Here is a 27,647-nt window from a genome sequence, read left to right on the forward strand (position 1 = left end):
TGTCTTATACGTTGCAAATTTTATTTGTAGTGTTATCAAAGAAAGACTCTTGAAAATAAAAAAAATAAAAAAAATGTTCATTGTTACTGTCATGCCAATAAAATTACATATCTATCATAAAAATTATTCCTCATGTCAGAAATAGGCAGGTAAAATCTTTTTTAAACAGTTTAAGTACTAGTCTATGCGATCGCATCTCATTTTTATTTAGACATAGCAATCTTTGCACAAAGATAACTATGTAAACAAAATTAACTATGGCACAAGCTTTCTTTTGACAACAAAGAATTTCGATTTCTTAAAGTTGCTTTTAATAGTTTGACAACTTATATTCAAAATTTGTTTGGTCATAGGAAATACCTTGATAGAGTACTGTAAAAATTATATATTAAAATATTTAAAATTATAAAACTACAAAATTTAAAAAAAACGCTCAAACCATAATTAAAGGATATTTCTGAAATATATAATATTCATAAAACTGTATATCTATTACAGAATGAAAAATCAACTCATGGTGTTTCCAACAATATAAAAATTTATAAAGTCAGGTAAAGGTATTGCAGTAAATAGGCAGATATCAGAAATAAATAACTATGCAAACTGACCAAACAAATTTGACAATTAACCATAGCTAAATATAACAACATCGACTAATATCAGAAATAAATAACAATACAAATTGACCAAACAGGTTTGACAATTTACCATAGCTAAATATAACAACACCAGCTGATATCAGAAATAAATAACAATACAAATTGGCTAAACAGGTTTGACAATTATCCATGGCTAAATATAACTACACCAGCTGATATCAGAAATAAATAACAATACAATTTGACGAAACAAGTTTGACAATTATCCACAGCTACAATATAACAACACACATAACAACATAGCAATGTTAATGTTCTCTCAATAATAACCACAGTTTGTAATGCGGTAGCTTTTCTACAAAACTCCAATTTTGTTAATGCATTGCTAGGACCATTTTGCATCAAAATGAATTGATTGCATAGTCAATCGCTGATACGTATAATAATTCTTACAAAAAACATTTTTCATTAATCTGATAAGAAATATAATACATTAATTGGATAATGGAATTATGATATAACAAACATAACAGTTTGATTGTGACACCAGGAATGCTAAATATACGAAAATGTCTGCTTTTTACAAAATTAACAGCATTTTTTATTTTTCATTTTATCTAGAAAGGCTCTAACAGGGTGTCTTTTCCAACTAGAACTTTCCTAATGGGACAAATACCCCAGCAAGGCTAACTTTAAATGGGACAAACATGAATTTAATTTCAGTTACTTAAATATATAATTGAATCAGAAGGGTTTGTGACTTATAAATAAAAAAAAATTCTAAAATTATAACAATTTTTTAAATTAAAAAAAAAGAAAATTCAAAAATGTATAAACTTCATTGTAAATACATATACAATTCATTTACAAATTTCTGCATGATACCAAGGTTGTCTCCGAGACCCGGGGGCCGGAAGTCCCCCGCCTTTAATGCCTTAACTACCCAGATATAACTACATTTTAAACACAGTGTAACTATAAGCAAGACCCCCAGACCCCCCTTCTACTTTTTTATTTCTTCCTTCTACTTCAATTTTTAGAGACAACCCAGGATACTGTATCTAATTTTGTTTTTTTCATCTGTTAAATTGAAAAAAAAACAGCGACAATAACCCCTCCCATTGCAATTAATGGAAATAGCCATACAAAATTCTATGGATAAATTCTTGAACATGTTTCTTATGCGAGTCTTGACAGATACACTTAGTTTTCCTCACTTTCTTTTTATGGTACTATGTTACTCCATATCTCAGAAAATTGATCCCACAGGACTATGATTTTCTTTAATAACTTGCATTTTGTATCATGGATAAACCTCGAAAAACATTCATCATAATTTGCAAACTTTCATTATATAAATATAAAAAGTAGAATTTAATATAACAATTTCAAAATTGCCAAAACACTATGTCTACAGTCATGACAATAAATGTGAATTTTATTTGTAATACTATAATGCCCTATAAGGTCACTTTATCAATTTATTTTACTACTTAATTTAAACAGCTTCTAAATATTATTAAGGAAAAAATTTCAGTTCTTTAAGAATAATGATATAATTTATTTCCTTATAATGATCATGATGATAGAAAATTTAGGTTTATAAATTACTGCCCAATTTACAGATTACCGGTATGAGTTTTCTTAAACACATGCTTCATCTAAACCATGGCTCATATAATGGCCCCTTGGGACAAATAAAATCACCCACACTTGTCTTTGATGTTCACATTAGCTCCAAAGAATTTATCTTGAAAACTGTAGGAGGAGTTATCCGTACAATGAGGGTATCCTATATGCAATATTTTGTCAAAAAATGACTAAGTTCAATAGATGGTATTTTTTCATAAATTATCGGAAATCAAAATCTTAGCAATATGCACACCTCTGATATATGTACAATTAATCTGTAAAAGAACAACTTCCTATCTCAAAGACTGTAGGAGGAGTTATCCGTACAAAGAGGGTACCGTTTTGGCAGCCGCCGCCCACCCACCCGCCCGCCATTTTCACCATTTTAATAACCAGAATTTTTCCATCGGAAAACCCGGTTAAAAACTGTCATAAAATCATTAAATCTTGTTTGATCTTAATAAAAATTGCCGGTGCACATCTTCAGATAGTTTAACAAGTGTGCAAATTTTCAGACTATTCTATGCAATAGTAAAATATTCTATAGGGGGACAAATTGCATGTACAGACAGACGAACAGACAGACAGACGGACAAATGGACAGACAGACAAAGTGATTCCAATATACCCCCCTAAACTTTGTTTGCAGAGGTATAATAACCTGACATTTTACTTGAGGAGGGTTTTGACAGTGCCCCTGACAAGCTTTCTACAGAATGATATGACATTTTCACACTGCTAAGTATGTTCAAATCTCCAAAATTATGATTTATAAATGTACTGCTTAACAATTTTTAATAAAAATAACGATATGTTATGATTCTCAATTTTTTTTAAAAATTGTTCCCAAAAAGGCTGCCATTTTAAACAAGGAAGGTTTTGACAGTGCCCCTGACAAACTCCCTACAGATCGGACATTTCCTCATGGCGGGGGCGCAGTCCTCACAGCAGGCGAGATGTCCACACGGTAGGAATGCGATGGACACGTTCTTCTCCATGCAGATCTTACACAGAATCTGATCCTTCAGACTCGTGTTCTCTTGTTTCAGTGAAGACAGTTCTGTCCAAAAATAAAGATGCATTTTGATAATGCATATTTATATGAACTTTATGTCACAATCAAGAACTCTTCCACTTTTTAAAAAATTCAGAAAAATACAGATAAAAGGAACAATAATACAGCCTGTTTTTCTTATATTTACCATCTCATAACTTCATCGATATATGAAAAACATTGTGAAATTTTCAAACATACTTCAAATATTTGTATAAATATAGAATTTATTTATTGCTTTTATTGCTGTCTTATTTGCTATGCCATGAGAAGATACATGTACAAGTGTGCATAAGTATTGAGGAGTTACCCCTCTTGATATTTCAAACCACATCAGAACATTACTGTGGAATCATTTAATTCGTTGGGGGCCAATTTTCATAGATAGTTGGTTTTTTACTTATTCATGGGAATTTAATTTCGTGGGTGCATCAGTTTTCACTTTTAGTAAAAAAGAATATTACTCGTTCTTAATGTTTTTTGTTGAGGATGTAAACTCGTGGGGAAGGGCTACCCACGAATACCACAAAATTTGAGCAACCATGAATTCTAATGATTCCACAGTATATGCCTCGTTTACACTTACCGTCGGAAATATGATTTGAGTTGTTTTCAAGCTCATCAAGTGATGTTTGATCTACAAAAAATAGCTTTATTTAATGCTACAGCTATAAGATTTTTGTAAATATCTTTTTACCCTTGTATCTGTTCATTTTCTCATACTACCAATCAGATGAAAACTAACACCAAAGCAGACCCCCAACTAAAAAATGTTGGGGTTTACTTTCGGGGTTTACTTGTGGCTTATTCTGGGTCTCATTTTTGAAAATTTGCGTCCATTCGGGGTTTTCTTTGGGTCCACTCGCTGTTTACTTTAGGTTTACTCAAGTTTCCTTTTGGGTCCAGTTAATGCACTGAAGCGTGAAAATGTCCCATCTTTTATTTTTATTACACTGTCAAGCATTCCAAAAACACAGGTGGCATCTTCTTTCAGGGGTATACTTCTAATCGGGGTTTACTATCTGTGTTTACTTTAGGTTTACTCTGGGCCTACTCTAATAAACCCAGAGTAAACTCTGAGAGTAAACCCATGCAGGATTTAGTTGGAAATTACTTTTTGTTAGGTTGGGTCTAATTGGTACATATTGAAAGGACTGAATTTGTAAAACATTCACTGTCTTGATAAATAAAAAGACTTTTCCACCTTTCATTGAGATTTTACCTTTCATACACATTTAATATATCAAAGGTATCTATGGTTTTGGTTTGTCTCATATTTTCCCTTTCATTTTTCCTTTCACACTTACCATCAACATTTGAATTTAGGTGAGAGTCTGTATTAGAGTGATTTTCAAGTGATGTTAAGTCTGCAAATATAGAAAAAAAATTCATTCAATATCATAGTCGGCAATACAGGAGTAGAAATCTCTAAATAATTATATAACAAGCAAAAAATTGAGAGCACAAAAAACTCGCAATTTTAATATGATTTTATTTTTTCTACTGTGTTTGTTGAGAGCACGTACATCATAATCATCAGCATCATCATCATTCATCACTACATATGTACTATAACTGTTGCCATTGGCAATGCCTTACAGTGACATAAGAGAGAAAGGCTAAAATGACTCACAGATTTTGCGAGTTACAAACATTTTAACTCGCAATTTGTATATTCTAACTCGCATTTTGCGAGTTGTGTATAGTGAATTTTGAATCCTAGTGCCATAAACATACATTTGTCATACAAAGGTCACTGCAATGACTACCAGGGAAAGATGTACATGCATTAGAATAGATAACTGAATAAACTGAAGCTTGTCTTGCATTGATAATTATGCTTTTTCATTTAAAGATACATACTTTCTAAGCAAACCTCCTTTTAATGCATTTAGTCACTATTTAATGGAGATGCACATTTACACTTAGAATTACAACTATATTCTATCCCAAAATATTTATGCAGCACATTTTCTTAAATTATTTGTTATTTATAAATATCTCAGGGTTTAAAAAATGCTCATTCAATATATTTAAAAAATCCATGGGTTTTTTCTTTTGGAATGCCTCCTCTAGCTTGTCAGTTTCAGTAAATGGCTAAAAATAAAAATTCTACAAGGATTTTGCTCTGCAACTAACATGAAAAGTACCAGGATGATAATGTTGAAAAATAGAGGTATTCCAAATGAATTCCAAATGAAGAATGATGTCACAATTTCCAATTATAAACCTCTGTAAGAAATGTTTTCTTCCTGAGAATTTTTCCGAAATGATGTGTCAATATTTCTTGGATATTTTTCATTTCATCAATTTCAGTTGGGACTTCTTTTACGGAAATGTGCATTTTTATTATCAAAGCACAGATATCCAGGCTCGTTTGATGTGTATTGAAAACATGTTCACGATAGGGCGTTATTACAGACTTAAAATAGACAGACTGAGTCATTATTAATTAATAATTGAGTTTTTAAGCATGTTTATACATATTTCTATTTATATTGTAAATGTAATAAATCGTGGGAGGATCAGATATAATACCCTAACTAAGATTAACTGCTCTTAAAACAACTCCCGCATCAATCTAAGTACTCACAGTTTGACAACAGGATGATCTACGCTACAAGTGCAAACAATGCATTCCGCTGCTCAACAACTTTACACTAAAAACTCGATACATTTAGAATATCAGGGAGAACAAGATATCTGTGAGCCAATGCTCACTAGTGATACCCCCACTCTGATGTGAATATGCAAAATAAACAAAGTCATCATTTAACAGGAATTTGACGTCTGATTGGTACAAAAATATATCCCACAATATGGCATGCCTCAACAAATAGTGTGTTAAAATTTCAAGCATCTGGAATAAATAGTTGCTGAGAAATCTTTAATGAAAGTGTTTTAGAAAATTTCGGCTAAAAATAAACAGAGTTATAATTTAACAAGTTGATGTCCGCTTATTACAAAAATATATTACATGATACGGCATGCAGAAACAAATAGTGTGTTTAAATTTCAAGCATCTGCAATGAATAGTTGCTGAGAAAAATGCAACAGAAATTTTTGTTACGGACAGACAGAAGGACAGACAGACTGTGAGACACACAAGAGTAAAACAGTATACCCCCTTCTTCTTCAGAGCAGGGGTATAAAAAGAGTACTAGGTACAACATATATCAGATGTAAACTTAAAATGGCATACTCTACATTCTACATTCTCTTTTAAGTTGGAACTACAGTTTTGTGCGTAGAACGGTTGTTCAGCCAACATCCGGTACCGTGCTCAAAAACTATAGGCTGCCCGTTGCTTTCTCAATTTGCCTGGTTAAAAAATCGTCCAAATGTGCTGCATACATATCTTGGGACAGACTATTAATGGATTGTTTAACTAAAACAATTAATGTATGTGCATTTTTTGTTCGATTACATATGTACACTGTCACATATTATTCATTCACTACTAAATATTACAACATTGCAATTTTGTAAAAACATTTAAAAACTCTTACTATAGAAACTGTAACTCTTTCTCTCTCTCTCTCTCTCTCTCTCTGTTTCTTTTCTTTCTTAATTTATTTCTCCCTGGCTTTCTCTCTTTTGCTGTCTGTCTGTTTCTCTCACAAAATACCTGTATCATAAGGTGAGCTGGCCTGTAGGCTTTCCACTTCTTCCTGATTTTCCTATTTGATATCAATGAAGGAACACTTTAGGGAATAATGATCATTTGCTTCATTTTCTTCTCATTTATATAGAAAAATTATTATATAATAGAAGAAATATGAAAAAAGACCAGCTGCACTCTAAATACCAATAGGTAAAATACAAGTATCTGATTAACACTGGTGAAAGATTCCTTTTAGGATTTACAAATTGATATCAGTTTTTTTTTTTTATTTATGCAAACTCCATTACCAATTCTGTTACCCGTTTTTGAACTAGGTCTATGAACTCCTGTCCTTTAATCTGACGAATAAAAGCACAACTTGGAAACCACCTGGCATGTTCAAACTAAAGATAAAAAGTCATGTGTCATCAAATTTATCGTTGTAGTTCTTGGCTCTTTTTTTTTTTAAAGGTGTCAGGCTTTCCTTTTTCTTAATTGTGCAATACTTTCATCGTTAACATCAATTAATCACCTTAATTTCATGTAAATATTACTATTTCACAGCATTTTTCCACTTGTCTCTTTCAATTCCTAACTTGAGTATTGCCATGTTTTTATTTTTCAACATCCATCCTCTGTCCCTCTCACTTACCCAGGGGTCCCCTACCACACAAACCGTTCCCTTACCCAGCCCCTCCCCCCCCCCCCCCACACACAAACCAGTCACTTACCTAGGGGTCCCCTCCAACAACAACTGGGCACTTACCCAGGGGACCCCTCCCCCCCACACATACACACAAACTGATCACTTACCCAGTCCCCCCAACACACATACACACAAACCAGTCACTTATCCAGGAGTTCTCCCCCCCCCCCATACACATAACGGTCACTTACGCAGGGCACCCCCCTACACAAAAACACACACACACAAACCAGTCCTTTACCCAGAGTGCCCCCCTCCCCCACACACACAAACAGGCCACTTACCCAGGGGTCCCCTACCACACAAATCGGTCACTTACCCAGAGGCCAACTTCCATACAAGCCGGTCATTATCAAGGGACCTCATTCCACAAAAACTGGTCAATTGCTAAGGGGCCTCCTCCCCCAAATCAGTCAGTCAGCCAGGGCCCTCCTACCACACACAAACCTGTCACTTACCCAGAGTCCCCTCCCCCCCCCACCACACACAAACAGTCACTTACCCAGAGTCCCCTCCCCCCCCCCCCCCACACACACATACAAATCGGTCACTTACCCAGGGGCCCCTCCCCCTCCCCCCCCACACACAAATCGGTCACTTACCAAGAGGTCTCCTCCCACACAAACCAGTCCCATACCCAGGGGTTCCCTATCACACAAACCAGTCACATACCCAGGGGTTCCCTATCACACAAACCAGTCACTTACCCAGGGGTTGTCCCCAGCCTCCCAGTTCCTCAGTCCTCCTCCACAGAAGAAACACCTTGTACAATCTCCATACCTTGAGTAAAAGAATCCTGCTTGGGCCATGTCAGACGGTGACGGTATCATTCCTGTAGGCCAGCCTTTGAAGGTACTTATTCTCTCTGCTGGAGTGGCATACAAAGGGTACCTTGGGCTACCAAATTTTAACCTTACTGGGGGCCCATTGAGGAGCTCTTGCTGTGTAAAAAACATTGTACTTCAATATTCATTTACATTTTTTTTAAAATATGAATTAAAAAAAGAAAAAGATTACTGGTGTGTAAGCACTTAGTTTTTGACTGTATAGATTGTACATTAATTAAATCTTGAAAACTAAAGAGACTTCTTGCGTATATACAGTTCAAAATAATATCATTTAATACTGGTTGGGTTGTTTTGTGTATACATCATTTTATTGATAATAATCCTATTTTAATTTAGTGCTTAATACAGAATTACAGTAACTATCAATTGAAAATGAATTATTTTCCCAGAGAAAAGAAATTCTTTCATATGAGAGAAAATTTTAAGCACCCTTTGACCAAGCTAGCATTATGAAGAAAAGGTTTCATACCCTGCAGCTTTCATAAGTGCATGAATAGAAGAAAAGAACGAGTAAATACAGTAAAGCACGTTTATAGCGAACACGCTGATAATGAATTGATGCTTTTAATGAAATGACTTTCTTTCCCTGTGAATTTATTTAGTGTTGTAAACTTGCCTGTCCCTGGCACTTCGTTAAAAGCGTGTTTTACTGTAGATTTTATAGTTTTACAATTTTTTTTACCAGTCATATCAGTGTCTTATGGAGGTAGTACGTCAACAATTAAACATCAGATCTTCGTTGAATTTTTAAAAAATGGCTTGTTTAGCTTTAAACTATAATTTAGGAAAAATTCATTTGATATCTAATCTTTATCAAGAGCTCTTCTCAAGGAGAGTTTTATTCTGCAACTACCACTGCATTTGCCAAATTAAGGTTACCCAATAAACCAAAGCTCTATTCAGTCAATGCCCCAATATAGCCTACGTTCAAATGCATTATGACATCATCTTTTTTGCTTCGTTTACGCCATGGCGTCATGGTTAAAACTGCAGACATGCAGCAAAATTTCTTGTAAAAAGATCGCATGAGGTGCAAAAATGTGATATGTTGCAGGATTAACAAAATACATGATAACTGTCTTGTAAAATAATTAGCTATATTTGGGCTTGGGTCGAAAACATAAAAAGGGCGAGGCTTCTACCCTCACCCAAATAAAGCTTATATTTCAAGACAGTAACCATGTATTTTATATACATGTATATATAGTCTAGAAATGGCTATGACCATCCAGCTCTGTTAAGGTTCTCAGATCCTCAGCCTCAAAGTATTTATTTTATGATAAAAATGTTATTTATCCTTTAAACTTTATAAAATTTAATGAAATAAAATAATAGGAATTTTTTTATGGTATCCATGCATTTTACGAAGGTATTGCAAATTTTGGCCATGATGAATATAATAGAAAAAATAATGTATACAAGTTGAGATCAAACCCCTTTACCTCTAGGAAGTAGGTCTCCATGGAGCCACTAAGCCAAACAGTTTTTTGAATGGCTTTGAGCAATATTAAAACTTGAAGACTAATTAAATTTGTCTATATAATAGGCATATTTATGGTACTAATAAAAATTTTGAATTATCAAACATTGCTGAGGATCAGAGATCATTAAGTGGTTTTAAAGAGTTTAATTTTGTCTTTAGCACACCTGTTGGTTGGGTATCAGATTTTGGTTGCCATTGGTGACTGCTGTTTCTTCTGTCTCCTGAGGTATAGAGGTCGCTTTGGGAAGGGAATCCTGCTGAGACACGTTCAAACCTGGCTGTAATTCTCCCCGTACACGGTCAGGGTTATTTTCAGAGGATCCATCTGTCATGAATCATATATCCTGAACTGATATAATGATCAGACGAGTTCTTTGGAATTGCCAGATGTCTGTATCAGAAACAACCAAAACACCAAAATAAACAAACAAATATTTAATAAGAAAAAAATACTTATAAGAAAAAAAAATAAATGAAAGAAATATTAAACCAGATTCTAACACACAGAGTCGACTCTAATTTCAACAACAAATCTTTAAATTGACTTCAAAACAAAATATTCTTTCCAAAATTTTAACACTTAAATTGATTCACATATATTTAGATTTTCAAATAATTTCCTTAAACTATTTTATCAACTTTCAAATCAATTTCACAAAAATATCACTACAATTATACGAGAACCAAATATTCAAAACAATGAAAGTGAAATTTCAATAAGTTTCGTCACATTTCCTTTTCCTGGTTCCTCGGTATATTTCCGGTGACTTTTCACCCAAACCCCGGACATCACATAGACAGACACACGGACACACAGACACACGGACAGATGACACAACCGTTGTTCCGGTACGTAGACAGTTAGGACACCACAACACAACACACATATACAAACGTCTCCAGCGTAGACCGCTCCCGGTCACCATACATCGACGCCACGTGTCCCCGATATGGATGAAAAGTGGCGGGTCTGGCGCTCCGTACTCGTCTCAGAAGTTGTTGTCATAATTTAGCTGGTATAAACCGTCATCCCCTTGAAATTGGTGACAAACATATGGAAATGAACAAAGTAGGGAGAAGTTTCTCAATCTTGGTGACTACCACGTGCCTCTAAATAGACACACGTCCACTCTGCTGGACTGCACGGACTGGAGTGCGGTATCTTTAATTAGCCGTGTACACGTCACTCCAGTGACAGGTTTAGAGAGTAAAAAGAAAAGCGGGAAATTCAAACATATATATATTTACAATCATATCAAGTACGTTACAAACGTCCCCATTTAGAAGACTAATGCCATTAGTCCGACCAAAACTCTAACGAACTTGATAACACTAAATGTCAAACATACAACACAAAATAACAAACCATCTCTAAATATTTACACAATTTCAAGAGGATGAATCTATTCTCGACAAATAATCTGCAACAACATTATCTTTCCCCTTTACATGAACAACCTCAAAATTGAACTCTTGAAGTGTCAAACTCCAACGAAGTAACCTCTGATTTGTCATCTTTATTCTATCTAGCCACTGCAGTGGAGCATGATCAGACTCAACCACAAATGATCGACCTTCAAGAAAAACTCTGAGCGACTTAATACTCCAGATAATTGCAAAACATTCTTTCTCAATCACTGCGTATCTCTTTTCAGTATCTGACAATTTCTTACTGAGATAAAGAATTGGATGTCTACCATCTTCAAAATTCTGTTCTAATACCGCCCCAACTCCACAATCTGATGCATCAGTGCGCAGATAGAACAACTTACTAAAATCTGGACTACGCAACACTGGGTTACTAGCTATAGCATTCTTCAATGAATCAAAAGCCTTCTGATGCACTGGAAGCCAAACTATCTTAGGACAACCTTTCTTTCTAGTAAGATCAAACAAAGGTGAAGCTAGTTCTGAAAAATGTGGAATGAATTTCCGGTAAAAGCCTATGGTCCCTAAAAATGATCAAACATGCTTTTTTGTAGTAGGAACAGGGAATTTCTGAATTGCCTGAACTTTACTTTGCTTAGGAGAGACAATACCTTTTCCGATCACATGTCCCAGAAATTCTAGTTGATCAAACCCAAAACAACACTTAGATGGCTTTGCAGACAACTTTGCATCCCTCAATCGCTGGAAAACTACTCTCAAATGCTGGAGATGATCGTCCCAAGTCTCACTGTAGATTCCAATATCATCTATAAAACATTGAACAAATGACTGCAAACCATCGAGAACTTTGTGCATTAATCTGACAAAAGTTGCAGGCGCATTTACCATACCGAACGGAATTACCGTGAATTGATAGTGGCCCATGGGGGTCACAAATGCGCTCTTCTGCTTTGCGTCCTCATCTAGCAGGATCTGCCACTAACCTTTGGTAAGATCAATTTTGCTGATAAATTTTGCTCTACTCACCTCGTTCAATAGGTCATCCATGCGCGGCATAGGTCTTGGATCAAATACAGTGATACTGTTTAACGCTCTATAATCACAACAGAATCTGATAGAAGAGTCATCTTTCTTACCAAAACCACTGGTGACGCATACGGGCTAGTTGAGGGTTCAATAATACCCACCTCGGTCATATTATCTATCTCTTTCTGCATGCGTTCCCTCAGTGCGTAGGGCACAGGATACGGCTTCTTATGGACGGGATCGTCTGACTTAAGTTTTACTGAATGCTGAACTACATCTGTTCTGTTGGGTATATCGCTAAAAACATCAGAAAACTCATTCAACAAACCTCTTAACTGACAAACCTGAGTATTTGACAGTGTATCGGAAAATATTACATCTTCAGCCCCTTTTTGAAGTTCTAACGAAGGTGATGCTCTGTCGTTAAATTCAGAATCGTAGTCCATACTCTCATACACACCTCCCAGTATGTCAATAGCTGATAAATGTTCTTTCGACAAGTCTTGTTCACATTTGTCCTCACGATCATACGATTTTTTCAGCATGTTGACATGAAATACTGTCTCTTTGTTCTTTTTCACCTTAACTCTGTAGTCAACATTACCGACTTTCTCTATTATCTCGAATGGACCTTTCCACTGTGCAAGTAATTTTGATGTATTAGATGGTAGCAATACTAAAACTTTGTCACCTACCTCGTATTGTCTTGTTCTAGCTTTCCTGTCGTAATACACTTTCTGCTTGTGCTTTTCGACTTTTTCCTTCTTCTTTGCGAGCTCTGTGCACTCCTTCAATCGCTCCCTTGTTTCAAGTAGGTAACTCAGAACAGATGACTGACAATTCTCTGGTTCTTCCCAGTGATCTTTCAGGACTGCTAAAGGACCTCGTACCTGCCTTGCAAAAAGCATTTCAAAAGGAGAAAATCCAGTGGTTTCGTTTGGAACCTCCCTATAAGCAAATAGAACATAAGGAAGATGTTTGTCCCACTTTGAGGGTTCTTTGACCGCATATGCCTTCAACATTTTCTTTAAAGTGCCATTAAACTTTTCCACCAGGCCATTTGTTTGAGGGTGATACGGAGAACTTACCAATTTACTCACCTTCAGTAATCTACACAATTCTTGTATCAACTCGGACATAAAGTTACTGCCTTGATCTGTGAGGATTTCATTTGGAAAACCTACGTCAGCAAATATCCCCATCAAGGCCTCTGCTACTGTCTCCGCCTCTTGGTTTTTTAGAGCTACTGCAATTGGATACTTTGTAGCATAGTCTACACATACCAAAACAAATCTGTTCTTGGATTCTGTCAATGGCAAAGGACCTACAAAATCTAGTGCAATTCGCTGAAATGGTTCATCGATAGTAGGTATACTTACAAGTGGTACCTTCTTCACTCTTCCTTTTGCTGTACCTTTTTGACACTCTGAACAGGATCTGCAGTATTTTGATGTGTCTGAAAAAATTCCAGGCCAAAAGAAATGCTGTAAAATCCTGTTTCTGGTCTTCTTTACTCCCATATGACCCGACATAGGAATGTCATGTGCCATTTCAAGTGCCAACGACCTGTATTTATGGGGAAGGACAATCTGAAATATGTCATTTCCTACCTCACGAGGAAATACCCTGTAGAGAATCTTGTCCTTAAGAGTGTAGTATGACTGACCTTCGTCTGGCTTTTCAAATGCCATTTCCCACAAACGTGTTAGGCTAGGATCAGTTTCCTGCAATTTGATCAATGTCTCTGTATCACAAATGTTAAATTTTAGCTCACCATCATCTGTCTTCTTTGGTCTAGGCTTTGTTTCCTCTGCTTCCAATCGAGTCTGTGCTCTTGTCTGAACTGCCAAACAGTCAGCTGGTTTCTCAACTTCCATTTTCTCGATCTTGTCTATTACGTTTCCAAGTATGACGTCAGCAAATGGAGAATCTAAGATAAGAGCAAACAATTTACCTTTTATAAATGGCGTATCTATCTCTACACACGCTTCTTGGCATTGTTTCTCGGACCCATCAGCAAGAATTATCTTCCTTCCTCTCCCGGTCATTTGCTCCTTCTCGACTAGACGACTGTGGACGAATACAGTTGAACAACCAGTATCTCTCAAAACTGTTGCCTCTTTACCTCCCACACTTCCCCTAGAAATATCCAAACCTGGTACTGAATTATTATCTACATCTTTTGTATCCCCTGTACTTACACTAGGGAGTTTGACCAACGCTGCACTTGTATACAAGTCAGGTTTTCCCCCCTCTGTATGTTGCTTATTTTCGTGTTCTGACAAACACAACCCAAGCTTACCAAACTTCTTGTCCTCGGGTTTTCTATACTGCCTTCGGTTGTAAAGAGAACAGTCTCTCTGGATATGCCCAGGCCTCTTACAATAGTAACAGGCTCTGTCTTTGACCTGCGGGCCTTTTCCTTGTTAAGCTTTAACTGGCCCCTGATTTATATTGAAATTACCTTGAGAATTTCGATCTGTTCCATTTTTGCGGTTCCCTCCGAACGTCAACCTTTTGTGAGCTGTTTGATAGGCCTCAACCAAATCTATCACTTCCTTAACATTCTTTGGTCGATGTTCATGAACCCATACCTGCAAATCTTTATCACAAAACTTAAGCAATTGCTCTCTCAACACCAAATCGTACAGACTGTTATATTGCCCATGAATATCTTCTCTTTCACACCAGTGCGATAAATACTTTTCTGTACGTACCTGATAATCCTTGAACGATTCATCAGATTGTTGCCTTGCCTGTCGAAACTTTTCTCTATAAGCTTCTGAAGTTAACTCATATCGTTTGAGTATTGCCTCCTTAATCTTATCATACTTACCACTTTCACCATCGCTTAGACGAGAGTAAGCTTCCAATGCCTTACCTGTCAACAGTGGTACCAAATGAATAGCCCATTCAGACTTATCCCATTTATGCAACGCTGCAAGTTTCTCAAATGATCTCAAAAACACATCAATATCTTGACCTTCTTCCAGCTTAGGAAGCTTAAAATGAGAATTCTGGACAGATGAACTACCATTTGATTTCCCTCCATTAGCTCTAGCTACCTTTAACTCTTCCTCTTTCAATGCTAACTCCTTAACCTTAAACTCATGATCCAACGCAGCTTTCTTCATCTCACGCTCAGCCTGCCTCTCTTCCCGTTCAATCTTTCTCTCTTCCCTGTCCTTCTCACTCAACAACTTCAACATTTCTAAACAATCAGACAATGATGACCCCTTCTTAATCTGATCATTAACCCACGACGGTAACTCCGACATGATTCAACACCTAACTGAAACAGAGATAGTAAGGCTGAAATTAGAGCAGGACTAGAGAAATGAAGAGAAAATACTCACAAGGGATGGGTGAATTCTGCCCACTTGGTAAAGGTTGTAACTAACACAGCAATCAAAGCAATCCCACCGTTGCCACCAAAATGTCATGAATCATATATCCTGAACTGATACAATGATCAGACGAGTTCTTTGGAATTGACAGATGTCTGTATCAGAAACAACCAAAACACCAAAATAAACAAACAAATATTTAATAAGAAAAAAATACATATAAGAAAAAAAAATAAATGAAAGAAATATTAAACCAGATTCTAACACACAGAGTCGACTCTAATTTCAACAACAAATCTTTAAATTGACTTCAAAACAAAATATTCTTTCCAAAATTTTAACACTTAAATTGATTCACATATATTTAGATTTTCAAATAATTTCCTTAAACTAGTTTATCAACTTTCAAATCAATTTCACAAAAATATCACTACAATTATACGAGAACCAAATATTCAAAACAATGAAAGTGAAATTTCAATAAAGAGCTAGAGCCATGAAGCATCAAAAATTGCCCTATCATTAAAAATTACCATATTTTAGTATAATATAGGGTAGAATCTTAGCTTTTCATAACTGTTTTTCTTTTTTTGATATCTATCATACTTTTTTATAAACGGAGTTTACAATATGGCATTGTTTTGATGAAAATTGTAGAACAGACGTCATTTTTGTTAAGTAACGTCACGAAATGATAAAACTACGTATGACTTGAATCTAATGAAATAAACAAAAAAACAAATAAAATTATCATGTAGACATTATAATTAATTTATGAAAATCAATTTATTGATGAAAATACCATGAAAAGCTTTTTTACAATAAAGTTTCAAAAATATTACAGGGACCAGTGCTGAAGGTCAATATAACAGCGGTACATTTAAATATGTCGGTGCGTTAAAAGTTCTTTTTTCTGCAATTTGAAACTGCCTGAAGTAATGCTGATGATGTGTATAACTGAGGATTAATCATTGAATTCTACCAATGTAATAACAAATTATTAAAATTAAATACATAAATATGACAGAGATACGGTAATTGAATTTAATAGAGATATATGTAATCTCGAATTTTGATGCATTACTGTAAAAGTCTGTGTACATTATTTTCATGATTATTTTACTTGTTTCAAGGCTTCAATATTTTCACCCAATCCTAGTGCTTTACAGCAGTTAGATGCCAGGGTTCAATCCTTTGAAATGTTTTATTTTCCCATTTTCCCGTGGGATCACCGTGCGTTCATGTGCGCTCACCTTGCGTTCACTTGCGCTCTCCGCTCCGTTCCCGCTCATCGTTCACAAAACGCCCACCGTGCGTTCACAAAGATTTCGCCTCGCGCTCACTGCGTTCGTTTTGTGTTCACTTATTGTTTAGTCAGATAATATTATATTTAGGCTTATAACAATACAAACATGTAGTTTATTGTTATTATTTCCTGATTACCAACGAAAATTACCTGCCAGGGCACTCCGAATAAATCGTTTATCTTGCGTTCACATAGAGTACATATATCGTTCAACGTTCACTTTGCGCTTGCGTTTGCGCTCTGCGTTCGCTCACAGTTCACCGTTCATAAGCGCTATCCAAATTCGGCTCAGTGTGCACTCACCGCGTTCGTTTAGAGTGCACTCACTGTGCGCTCACCGTTCACGAACTGTTCAAGTGAAAAATAAAACCTTTTAGCGACTGTGTATATGTAATGGATATACTAGTATGCCGAAAGCAGTTCTGTATGAAATATTATAAAACAGTTTCGAGGCCCGTTATAGGGCCGAGAACTGTGATATTTTTGATACATAAGTGTTTGAGGCATATATCGTACTTATATCACTCCATTGAATATCATTGTTGATTCCTGAGACAGTCCGATTTTAAAGAATAACAGTATTATTAAGAAGCTCTTGAATAATCGGACTGTCACAAGTAAAAATTTTGACTGCTGGAACAAGGGAATGACATTACAGCAGTGTTTTAATGTTCATTAATTAACTGAAAAAAGAATATCGATTTCTTTAAAAATATTCTCATGAGTTAATTATTCCTTATAAATGCCATAACCTCTATTCATTCACATTTCATTTTTTCTAGTGATATTCATGTCTTTTGAGAATTGTTCCAAGTGATAAGCTATCCGTAAGAGAGAGAGAGAGAGAGAGAATGTGGGTTTACTATTTTGAAGCAAAGATAGGTTAAAATGAACATTTTTATTTAAAACATCAAGCAGTAGCACATAAATAATGTCGTAAAATTGTCTTGAAAAGTCGAATTCATAGCAAGCATGTAGAATTTGTGTTATCATTTATATAGATTTGTAATGAACCCGGCCGTAAATCCATTTTTTTCAGAGGGTAGGGAAGGGGGGGGGGGTGGTTGAATGGAAACAAATACCGTTTTAAATCTCTCTGTACTCATCGCTTTTTTTTTTAAAAATAGGGCCCGGCAATCTGAATTTATTTTTATATGCAATACAAGAAAAACTTTAATTAGATTTAATACGCATAAATTGATCAAAGATAATTTCAATCAAGAATTTTATAGGCAAAAGTAAATCACCGATGTATACACGTTTAGGGTGAGTGTATTTTTTATTTTATTGGACAAATGATCAACAAAGACATCGCAATTAGGATTAGACTTCTATATAGTGCACATGCTAATAAAGTATTCTAAGCTGTGTATACCATAAGCCGTCTTCATCGAAACGGACACAATCAATCTTTTAAGAAAGGAGTGTAACTGCATGTAACGGTTCACCGGAAATACATTGACCACGTGACGAATCAACACTGATCAACAGTGGCTGATAAAGAAAAGACGTATGCATTGGCAAAATGTTTTTATACAAGGGGCGATGGCTTAATATTCAATTACAGCTGTACTTAGGAATTAAACAAGATATCTGTGAGCCAATGCTCACTAGTGATACCCCCGCTCTGATGTGAATATCCAAAATAAGCAAAGTCGACATTTAACAGAAAGCTGGCATTCGATTGATACAAAAATATATCCCACAATATGGCATGCCAAAACAAATTGTGTGTTAAAATTTCAATCATCTGCGATTAATAGCTGCTGAGAAATCTTTGACGAAAATTTGTTTGAAAATTTTGGCTAAAAATAAACAAAGTCGTCATTTAACAGGAAGTTGACACCCGATTGGTACAGAAATAAATCCCAGGATATGGCATGCCTATACAAATATTGTGTAAGAATTTCAAGCATCTGCGATAAATAGTTGCTGAGAAATCTTTGAGGGAAATTTGTTTGAAAATTTAGGTTAAAAAAAAAGCAAAGTCGTCATTTAACAGGAAGTTGACGTCTGATTGATACAAAAATATATCCCACAATATGGCATGCCTAAACAAATAGTGTGTTAAAATTTCAAGCATCTGCGATAAATAGTTGCTGAGAATTCTTTGACGGAAATTTGTTTGAAAATTTTGGCAAAAAATAAACAAAGTCGTCATTTAACAGGAAGTTGACGTCTGATTATTACAAAAATACATCCCACCATATGGCATGCCTAAACAAATAGTGTGTTAAAATTTCAAGCATTTACGATAAATAGCTGCTGAGAAATCTTTGACGAAAATTTGTTTGAAAATTTTGGCAAAAAATAAACAAAGTCGTCATTTAACAGGAAGTTGATGTCTGATTGGTACAAAAATATATCCCACGATATGGCATGCATATACAAATAGTGTGTAAAAATTTCAAGCATCTGCGATAAACAGTTGCTGAGAAATCTTTGACGAAAATTTGTTTGAAAATTTTGGTTAATAAAAAAGCAAAGTCGTCGTTTAACAGGAAGTTGACGTCCGATTGGTACAAAAATATATCCCACGATATGGCATGCCTTAACAAACACTGTGTTAAAATCTCAAGCATCTGCGATAAATAGTTGCTGAGATAAATGCGACAGAAATTTTTGTTACGGACGGACAGACAGACAGACAGACAGACAGAAGGACAGACGGACGGACGGACAGACGGACAGACAGACACACAAGGGTAAAACAGTATACCCCCTCTCCTTCGGAGCGGGGGTATAATAATCAAGTTTTTTGACGGAATAAGTTAAGTTTATCATATATGTAGGCCTACATGTGTACACGTGATGTCGACTGTCTTTCTCCCGCGGTATTCAGGAACACGTACTTGTGTAAAAAAAAATCGCTTGCATCTTTCCTTTCGTTTAATGCATTTCACCGTTTGACAAAAAACCCACAACTAGCTACTTATACATGCTATCGCTTATTCTAAAATTATAAAGGTATAGGAATATATATTTACTTACGTACGTACAATGTTAACTTTGCCAATTTAATTTTTTCTGTTTGTTAGCATTGTTCATGTATCTCATACTCTACTGAAATTAAATATTACCGTGGTACATAGAAATAATGCTTTTTAAAAATGCAGACTTTACTGGAAAATTCTATTGGCAAAATACTGAAAGAACTCAAGATTCCATGTACAGGCCCCGGGGCCACGAACGTCTTGAGTCGAACTCAACGGTCTTTTTCTACTCAAATCTGAGAATTTTCTCAAATCTCTTGAGTTTCACTCAAGAAAGTGTGCCACGAAAATAGAGTCTCACTCAAGCTGAGAAAAGTCTTGAGTTTTTCTCAAAATATCTGAGATTGCTTAGCACCTGGCCCCGGGGCCACGAACGTCTTGAGTCGAACTCAACGGTCTTTTTCTACTCAAATCTGAGAATTTTCTCAAATCTCTTGAGTTTCACTCAAGAAAGTGTGCCACGAAAATAGAGTCTCACTCAAGCTGAGAAAAGTCTTGAGTTTTTCTCAAAATATCTGAGATTGCTTAGCACCTGTCTCAAGCGTTTCACTCAGCATTCAAAATGGCTGCCAGACGTATCCTTCTGTGGAATATGATGCGAGTTCCGAGGCGAACAGTGCGAGACCGTAGCAATCCCTTAGAGCTTTTGTCCGAGGATGAAATTTTCATGAGATATCGCTTTAGATCCGCCACGATCCTCTTCATTTGTAGCTTGATTTCGGACACCATCAGCCACCAGACGCAACGAAGCTGTCCCTTACCACCCCTTCTACAAGTCTTGGCAGCTCTGCGGTTTTATGCCACTGGGTCTTTCTACCAGTTGATCGGAGATTCCCTCTGTGTATCCAAATCAGCTGTTGGACGTGCAGTTCGAGCAGTTACCTCCCTTTTATCTGCTTTATCTGCAAGATTTATAAAGTTCCCTTCACAAAACGACATTTCATCTATAAGAACCAAATTCTATCAATTGGCTGGTAAGATTAATTACATTAATTGAATTAAACTCATTCCATCAATACAGAAAATCATATCTTACCATCGTTTAGGGCCGTTCCTAGAGCGAGCGTCTCGTTTTGTTTTTTTTCCAAGGGAGGTCACTCTAAATAAATACGTAAAGTATGGAAAGGCCATAGGACAATTATTAAATTTTTTAAGGCTATGAATTTGATAAATATTATACAACACTATATTTTAAACGACCTTATATATGCAGAGAGGGCTGCAGGAAAACATCTACCCATTGATATTATATTATAGTCTCTCACCTTTAGCCTTATTAGCATATTTTGTCAAAATAAATATAAGATAATTCATAAGAGAAAATAATGAATAAAGTGTGGTTTTATCGAATATAAACGTTTTAGAAAACTTGAGCACAGAAGAAACCAAGCTGCGTATTTTTAATTTTACTGGGAATGTTTTTCATATTTGTAAAAAAGAAAATCGGAATGTGTGAATGTAAATTTAAAGTTATAAATTCATATTATTAAAGGGTTTCCAAATGTGGTATGCTGTGTCGATGGGACTTTAATTCGTATTCGATGTCCTGTGCAAAACGAGGCAGAGTTTGTTTGCAGGAAAGGATATTATGCTCTAAATGTCCAGGTCATACATGCAATAATTTCCAACACATATCTGAATCTCTCTCTCTCTCTCTCTCTCTCTCTCTCTCTCTCTTACAGATTTGACATATCGTTATGAAAATGAATTTATAATTATTCTAATATCCAATCCTGAAGCCATCTTAACTATTTTATAACTATCCTCATTAAATGAGTATAAATTGTAGATGGCTTGCGATGCTACATATCGTTTTGTAAATTGCGTTGCAAAATGGCCCGGAAGTGTACACGATTCCCGTGTATTTAAGGAATCCTCACTAGCCAGGATATTTGAGACTAGTAAGTATATAAATTCAAAAATCAATTTCTTTCATAAAAACAAGAATTTAAAAGGATGACAAATAAAATATACATGCATATATATTTTTCATACTTAGATGCACGTACAGGTTTGATCTTAGGTGATTCTGGTTATGCCTTGAAAAGATATTTGATGGTACCCTACCTGACTCCATCAAACAGAGCCGAAGAAAACTTCAATAATGCATTGTGTCGTACAAGGGTAACGATTGAGCAAGCGTTCGGTATCCTCAAGAGGCGATTTCCTTGCCTTCAAATAGGTAATATGCTCAAATGCTTAGAATATTAAAATGTAATTTACATGAACATGTATATGTACTCATAATACTTTTTCAAGTACAAGTCTCTTACTTTTTGACTTTGTTTTATTTGTATGTAAAGGATTACGAGTTCAGCCAGAACAAGCTTGTTCTATTGTGGTGGCCTGTGTTGTGCTGCACAATCTGGGCATTGAGCGACAGGACATCGTTGACATCCCACCGGTCAACAGACAGATAGTGGACGAGGTCGCATTGCCAGCTGTGAACGGAGTTCGGAATGAAGGAAAGGCAGTGCGGGACCATATTGCACAGACCTTTTTTGCAAATTGATAAACTGGTAATTATCTTAATAGAAAACACACACCTATAAATTCAGAAATTAGATAATTTATTGTTCACTGATTAATTTCTCCGTCTTTAACTTCAAAAGATGAATTTCCTCTTTCAGTTTCTCCTTCTTTAATTCCATGACTTCCATTTCCATCTCCATCTTTTCCATTTCCTTCATCAGTAGCTGTTTTTGTAGACCCATCAAACTTTGCTTTTTGTTGGATGTAGATTGACCACAATGACTCACAGTCGGGGTTTTGGGAGCCGGAACGGTTGAACTGGTGGTGCTCAGAGATGATGACGTTGACTGGTGGCACTCCACGCTCGACTCGAAGTCCATTACATCTGAATAAAAAGCAATCTTATGCAATAGAACACTAGCGTTTAATGTCACTTTTTGTGTTGTTGGTTTTTTTTTTTTTTTACAGTTGACATGAATTCTTGAAGCACTTGGTAAATCGCCATATTAGTTCCTATCGCTCCTCAGCTGCCACGTACTAGAGAACTGTAGCAATATTAACGTTTATTTAGAAATAACTCACAATACAGAAGGGGTTTGTGCTGAACATTCACGTACAAGTATTTATCGCTCAAATATATTCGTTATTCGTATCTTTGTCGTAGGCAAATTGAAATTGTCACGCAAAATTAATACATGTAAAGGTTGAAATATGTAATGGCGTAAATTATTAATCAGCATTAAAATTTAATTTCCGTATCATTACAACAGTAGATAGATGTTACGTTATTCATCGCTAAAATGATCTTAAAGATTATCAACAACTTAAAGTGAATTATTCACAGAATTTAAAACATGCAATGCAATTAAACAAATATTTCTATCGTATCAACCGCATAAAAAATATGTTAAGTACATTAAACCAGTATTGTATAACGTTTTCTTTTTGTTTCTAAATATAATTAAAAAGATTGTACGCGTGAAAAGAACAAAATAAATCAATATACGCAGCTTATTTACTACAGGGCGTATTTACCACAAACTGTTTAAAATTATAGTATCATACATAATTGAAGTAGACATATATATCGTGAACAGTAAATTTTGCGCTTTATTCTTCTTTAATTTTGTTAAGCTGGGTCGTGTCCTTATCAAACAATGATTCTGACTGCTTTAAAATCATTAAATTTTTATTGGCTGTTGACCAAAAAAGATTTGTGACCATCCAATGAAAAAAATACACAGAGTTTGATTGACAGGTTAGCCAGCTGCAGGTGTTACCTGATGTCCGAGTTTATGTGTAAATTCGTCGTCGGAACCAACGGGTTTTCTATCCGTTACACTGCTTTCAAAGCAGTGTAACGGATAGAAAACCCGTGGGTTCCGACGATGGTGTAAATTAAAAAAGAAACTACATGTACTTGCTTAGTACGACATGACAGTATCACTTAGAGTTGGTTTTTTGTGGAAAAATAAAAGTAAACATACATACGCGTAACTATAGAAATACATGTAGAAAACTAATATTATGGCGGTAGTGGAAATAAAACGGATATAATGAGTATTTATACATTTATTTCAGCTTTAATATTGCGCCTATGTATACCTCCAGTATCAATGCCGGAGTCGAGACCCTGAAGTGAGGGCCGACCGTCCATTGAGTCGATGACGGCTCGTTCTATGGGGGTGGGGGACTGGGGTTTCGGTCCTCCACCGGTTTTAGGCCTCTTCATCTGTGAAATTTTATCCTTAGCTGTACATTAAAAAAGTATCAATTAGGTTATCGCTCCAAACTTTCTTTCATTTTTTATGACATAAATCAAACTTAACACGTAATAAAATGATTCTATATAATTACCTCTGCATTTCAAGTTTGCATACTGTTTTCCAGCTTCTTTTCCTGTTCGGACATAAACACCAACTCTGAAATTATAGTTTTTATATTTATTTAAAACTTAAGATTGACCATTGGCTTTTTTTTTACTGTAATAAAAATCACGCATAACGAAAAAAAAAGATATGATAGACTTCAGAAAACGTTTAACGTTAGGCATACTTTGAGATCTACAGAAACATACGTGTAGCATATTATTCTACGACAGTATATACAATGGTATAATATTCACTAGTTATTTATTCCTTAATTGCTTATAAAAGCAAATTGTTTTTTAATGCATTTGAAAATGACGAACCGAAATCTACGCATTTCAAACAAGTTAACGTTAGCGGGCCATGTACATGTTATCTCCATGTACCTTTACACCCGCATTAAACACCAAAAAGAACATTTTATTGTTCTGATATTAGGGTTTTTTTTAACCATCATTAAAGTTTTGAATTAATTGTTAACGTGTTAACACGTTTTATGTTTAAAAATTCCATGTCATTTTATTTTGCTTGTAAAACAGGGTTACCCCTTTTCAAAATAGAAAGTTATTCAATGTATTGATTCTTATAATTAAATGCTGAAAAAATTATTATACGTACTGGGAAACCGCTTTTGCCACATCTTCCCATGCTGTCTCCCGTTCTTTTTTCCCTCTACCACACCCCTTAAACTTTCCAAATAGAGACTTCTCCTTTTTGGTTACTTCTTCCAAGAGAACACTCTGTTCGAGATCTGTCCATGTTGGTTTCCTTTTCGGGGTACTAGAGACGAGCGGCGGCGATATCGTACAAACAGTTTCTTCTGTATCTGCGGTGCTAACATTCGGCATAAGCATATCGTACAGTATGTCGCCTTCGTCCATTTTGACAATACGGGCGTCCCATACAGACGATTTTTAAACGTCATCAAAACATAAAATGACGTCACAATCGATATATGTCATACAGTGAAACAAAAAATGAAAGCAAATAAGATATAGAATGATTTTATTATTCAGTTACATATTTTTTTTCATGCATGACCGCTTATGTCATTAATAATTATCTGAGTTCTATACAGAGTTTTGTCACTCAGTTGAGTTGAGTTACTTTCGTGTTCGTGGCACACTTTTTTGAGTCGAAACTCAGTAGAGTAAAATACATTTTACTCTACTCAGATTTGAGTAGAGTAAAATACAACGTTCGTGGCCCCGGGGCCAGATTCAACTGACGTCGCAAACGTCAAACTATGACGTCATTGATGATGCACGTTGTAAGCATGAATCCACAGTATAAAATTACTAGATAAAACATGGTAAAGTTCAGTTTATATGCAATTCTTCCTCAAATATTTAATAAAATAAGGATTTTGTAAATAATCACAAATAATTCTTTATCATTATGAATTAAATTCTGCTATTTCAATAAAAAGGAAGCAAATAATTACCATAAAATAGAGTGGTCTGTTTTATTTTCTGTTACTAAAATTTTCAAAATTTGTAAAATACACATTGGCCACACTTGAGTACCTCTACGAAATTTTGCAGGCAGAAGCATTTATGCAATATCTCTCAGTTTTAAAAGTTTCAAAGAGGTACTCAAGTGTGGCCACATTCAAAATTGGGAAATACTGCAGTAAAATCTACAATTTTCAGCTATTTTTAACGATCATAGTATGTTTGATGATGCGCATGTGCTAAACGGTGGGGCCGAAGTGAAAAAAATTCATATGCATAGATGCAGAATATTGTGCCCTACATTATAAGTAATTACAATTTGTAATGTTTCAAACTTGAGTTTTGTGAAAATTTTAAGGCACATTTTGATGCTTCGTGGCTCTAGCTCTTTCGTCACATTTCCTTTTCCTGGTTCCTCGGTATATTTCCGGTGACTTTTCACCCAAACCCCGGACATCACATAGACAAACACACGGACACACAGACACACGGACAGATGACACAACCGTTGTTCCGGTACGTAGACAGTTAGGACACCACAACACAACACACATATTCAAACGTCTCCAGCGTAGACCGCTCCCGGTCACCATACATCGACGCCACGTGTCCCCGATATGGATGAAAAATGGCGGGTCTGGCGCTCCGTACTCGTCTCAGAAGTTGTTGTCATAATTTAGCTGGTATAAACCGTCATCCCCTTGAAATTGGTGACAAACATACGGAAATGAACAAAGTAGGGAGAAGTTTCTCAATCTTGGTGACTACCACGTGCCTCTAAATAGACACACGTCCACTCTGCTGGACTGCACGGACTGGAGTGCGGTATCTTTAATTAGCCGTGTACACGTCACTCCAGTGACAGGTTTAGAGAGTAAAAAGAAAAGCGGGAAATTCAAACATATATATATTTACAATCATATCCAGTACGTTACACCATCTCTTTGTGTGGAAAGCAGGGACATCAGGGTGGGAGTCTGATAAGAGGTCCCGCGGGAAATGGGTACATTGTTTGGCAGACCACTTTTAAATCTGAGATGTAGAAACATAGCAGTGGCATAGTAGTATTACAACAGTGGCAGAGCATGCAGACCTACTTGTCACAATAATTACTGGTGAAACAAATGTTTCTCAAAGTTAACGTTAGATATGGGGTCTAGCCTCCCACAATACAGTTTGTGGACTGACATGAAATGACACACTCACTGACAGTTAAGGTAGTCCATCCATAACTATCATATTTCAAATAGATTGGAAGTTTGATTTCTAAAATCTTAGTGTGGTTTTAAGGGATTGATGTAATAATAAAGATTCATCTTTAAATTTTTAAAAATTTTAAATTCTAAATTTTAACAAAGGACTATACATGTATATATGGTTTGAGCCTAAAATGTCCCCCTCATCCAAGCATTCCCCCGGATGTGATGGATGAGGGGCATTCTTGGAAGACAGCCTGAGGCTGAGGAGTATCAAGTAGCATTATTTCCTGGCTATTATGCTCGGGATCGCCCTTCAAAAAAAGCTAAAAACCTACCTGGAAGTGACGTCACATACCGTATAAATAGTGCGTCCATTGTGATAAACACTCATAATTTTAAAGCAGATTTATTGTCAAATATGTATTTTTATCTGAGGTGGGATAAACAATTCTCAAAACCCATACAGGGAGGGAACCTTGATACTCCTCAGCCTCAGGCTGTCTTCCAAGAATGCCCCTCATCCATCACATCCGGGGGAATGCTTGGATGAGGGGGACATTCTTTTCATCCAGCCTTCGGCATATCGGAGTATCAAGTAGCATCTTCAAAGTATTTGACAATAAATAAAAAACCTTCCAAATAGAGAAGATTCTCAATCAATGATTTA

General features: G+C 35.7%; 4 protein-coding genes across 4 annotated transcripts; 1 reads left to right on the forward strand and 3 right to left on the reverse strand.

Moving 5' to 3' along the window:
• LOC105335299 (baculoviral IAP repeat-containing protein 7-B) lies at positions 1-26,845 on the reverse strand. The gene is made up of 8 exons (XM_066070918.1): positions 26,718-26,845; positions 10,091-10,247; positions 8,303-8,536; positions 7,210-7,293; positions 6,914-6,965; positions 4,593-4,652; positions 3,872-3,922; positions 1-3,291 (listed from the first exon to the last, which is right to left on the reverse strand). The coding sequence occupies exons 1-8, from the start codon at positions 26,828-26,830 to the stop codon at positions 3,095-3,097; spliced, it is 948 nt and encodes a 315-aa protein (XP_065926990.1). The 5' UTR covers positions 26,831-26,845; the 3' UTR covers positions 1-3,094.
• Positions 10,679-15,619, reverse strand: LOC136271402 (uncharacterized). The gene is made up of 4 exons (XM_066071376.1): positions 15,059-15,619; positions 14,806-14,935; positions 12,503-14,763; positions 10,679-12,121 (listed from the first exon to the last, which is right to left on the reverse strand). Exons 1-4 carry the CDS (start codon positions 15,617-15,619, stop codon positions 12,071-12,073), a joined length of 3,003 nt encoding a protein of 1,000 aa, XP_065927448.1. The 3' UTR covers positions 10,679-12,070.
• On the forward strand, positions 20,550-22,858 carry LOC105320264 (putative nuclease HARBI1). Its single transcript, XM_066072142.1, has 6 exons — positions 20,550-20,961; positions 21,480-21,592; positions 21,777-21,888; positions 21,987-22,169; positions 22,291-22,506; positions 22,728-22,858. The coding sequence occupies exons 1-5, from the start codon at positions 20,550-20,552 to the stop codon at positions 22,497-22,499; spliced, it is 1,029 nt and encodes a 342-aa protein (XP_065928214.1). The 3' UTR covers positions 22,500-22,506; positions 22,728-22,858.
• On the reverse strand, positions 22,543-25,244 carry LOC117691580 (myb/SANT-like DNA-binding domain-containing protein 4). Its single transcript, XM_066072143.1, has 4 exons — positions 24,946-25,244; positions 24,317-24,381; positions 24,065-24,211; positions 22,543-22,844 (listed from the first exon to the last, which is right to left on the reverse strand). Exons 1-4 carry the CDS (start codon positions 25,206-25,208, stop codon positions 22,558-22,560), a joined length of 762 nt encoding a protein of 253 aa, XP_065928215.1. The 5' UTR covers positions 25,209-25,244; the 3' UTR covers positions 22,543-22,557.
• Positions 26,846-27,647: the final 802 nt, after the last annotated feature.

The sequence above is a fragment of the Magallana gigas genome, chromosome 9 (assembly GCF_963853765.1).
Source record: "Magallana gigas chromosome 9, xbMagGiga1.1, whole genome shotgun sequence".
Classification (NCBI taxonomy): domain Eukaryota; kingdom Metazoa; phylum Mollusca; class Bivalvia; order Ostreida; family Ostreidae; genus Magallana; species Magallana gigas.

What these genes read in the sequence shown, in the direction of transcription:
- LOC117691580 (XM_066072143.1), bottom strand. Translation starts at nt 25,208, where the DNA reads ATGGACGAAGGCGACATACTGTACGATATGCTTATGCCGAATGTTAGC. An exon ending in GTGGCAAAAGCGGTTTCCCA is followed by an intron (nt 24,382 to 24,945) that starts GTACGTATAATA and finishes CTATAATTTCAG; the next exon opens with AGTTGGTGTTTATGTCCGAA. An exon ending in TGCAAACTTGAAATGCAGAG is followed by an intron (nt 24,212 to 24,316) that starts GTAATTATATAG and finishes TTTAATGTACAG; the next exon opens with CTAAGGATAAAATTTCACAG.
- LOC105320264 (XM_066072142.1), top strand. Translation starts at nt 20,550, where the DNA reads ATGGCTGCCAGACGTATCCTTCTGTGGAATATGATGCGAGTTCCGAGG. An exon ending in ATTATGCTCTAAATGTCCAG is followed by an intron (nt 21,593 to 21,776) that starts GTCATACATGCA and finishes TATAAATTGTAG; the next exon opens with ATGGCTTGCGATGCTACATA. An exon ending in ATTTCCTTGCCTTCAAATAG is followed by an intron (nt 22,170 to 22,290) that starts GTAATATGCTCA and finishes TTGTATGTAAAG; the next exon opens with GATTACGAGTTCAGCCAGAA.
- LOC105335299 (XM_066070918.1), bottom strand. Translation starts at nt 26,830, where the DNA reads ATGTTTCTACATCTCAGATTTAAAAGTGGTCTGCCAAACAATGTACCC. An exon ending in AGGCTGGGGACAACCCCTGG is followed by an intron (nt 7,294 to 8,302) that starts GTAAGTGACTGG and finishes TTTTATCTTTAG; the next exon opens with TTTGAACATGCCAGGTGGTT. An exon ending in CCTAAATTCAAATGTTGATG is followed by an intron (nt 3,923 to 4,592) that starts GTAAGTGTGAAA and finishes TATTTTTTGTAG; the next exon opens with ATCAAACATCACTTGATGAG.
- LOC136271402 (XM_066071376.1), bottom strand. Translation starts at nt 15,619, where the DNA reads ATGTCGGAGTTACCGTCGTGGGTTAATGATCAGATTAAGAAGGGGTCA. An exon ending in AATCGTTCAAGGATTATCAG is followed by an intron (nt 14,936 to 15,058) that starts GTACGTACAGAA and finishes AAAGATTTGCAG; the next exon opens with GTATGGGTTCATGAACATCG. An exon ending in AGATAGATAATATGACCGAG is followed by an intron (nt 12,122 to 12,502) that starts GTGGGTATTATT and finishes AATGTTTTATAG; the next exon opens with ATGATATTGGAATCTACAGT.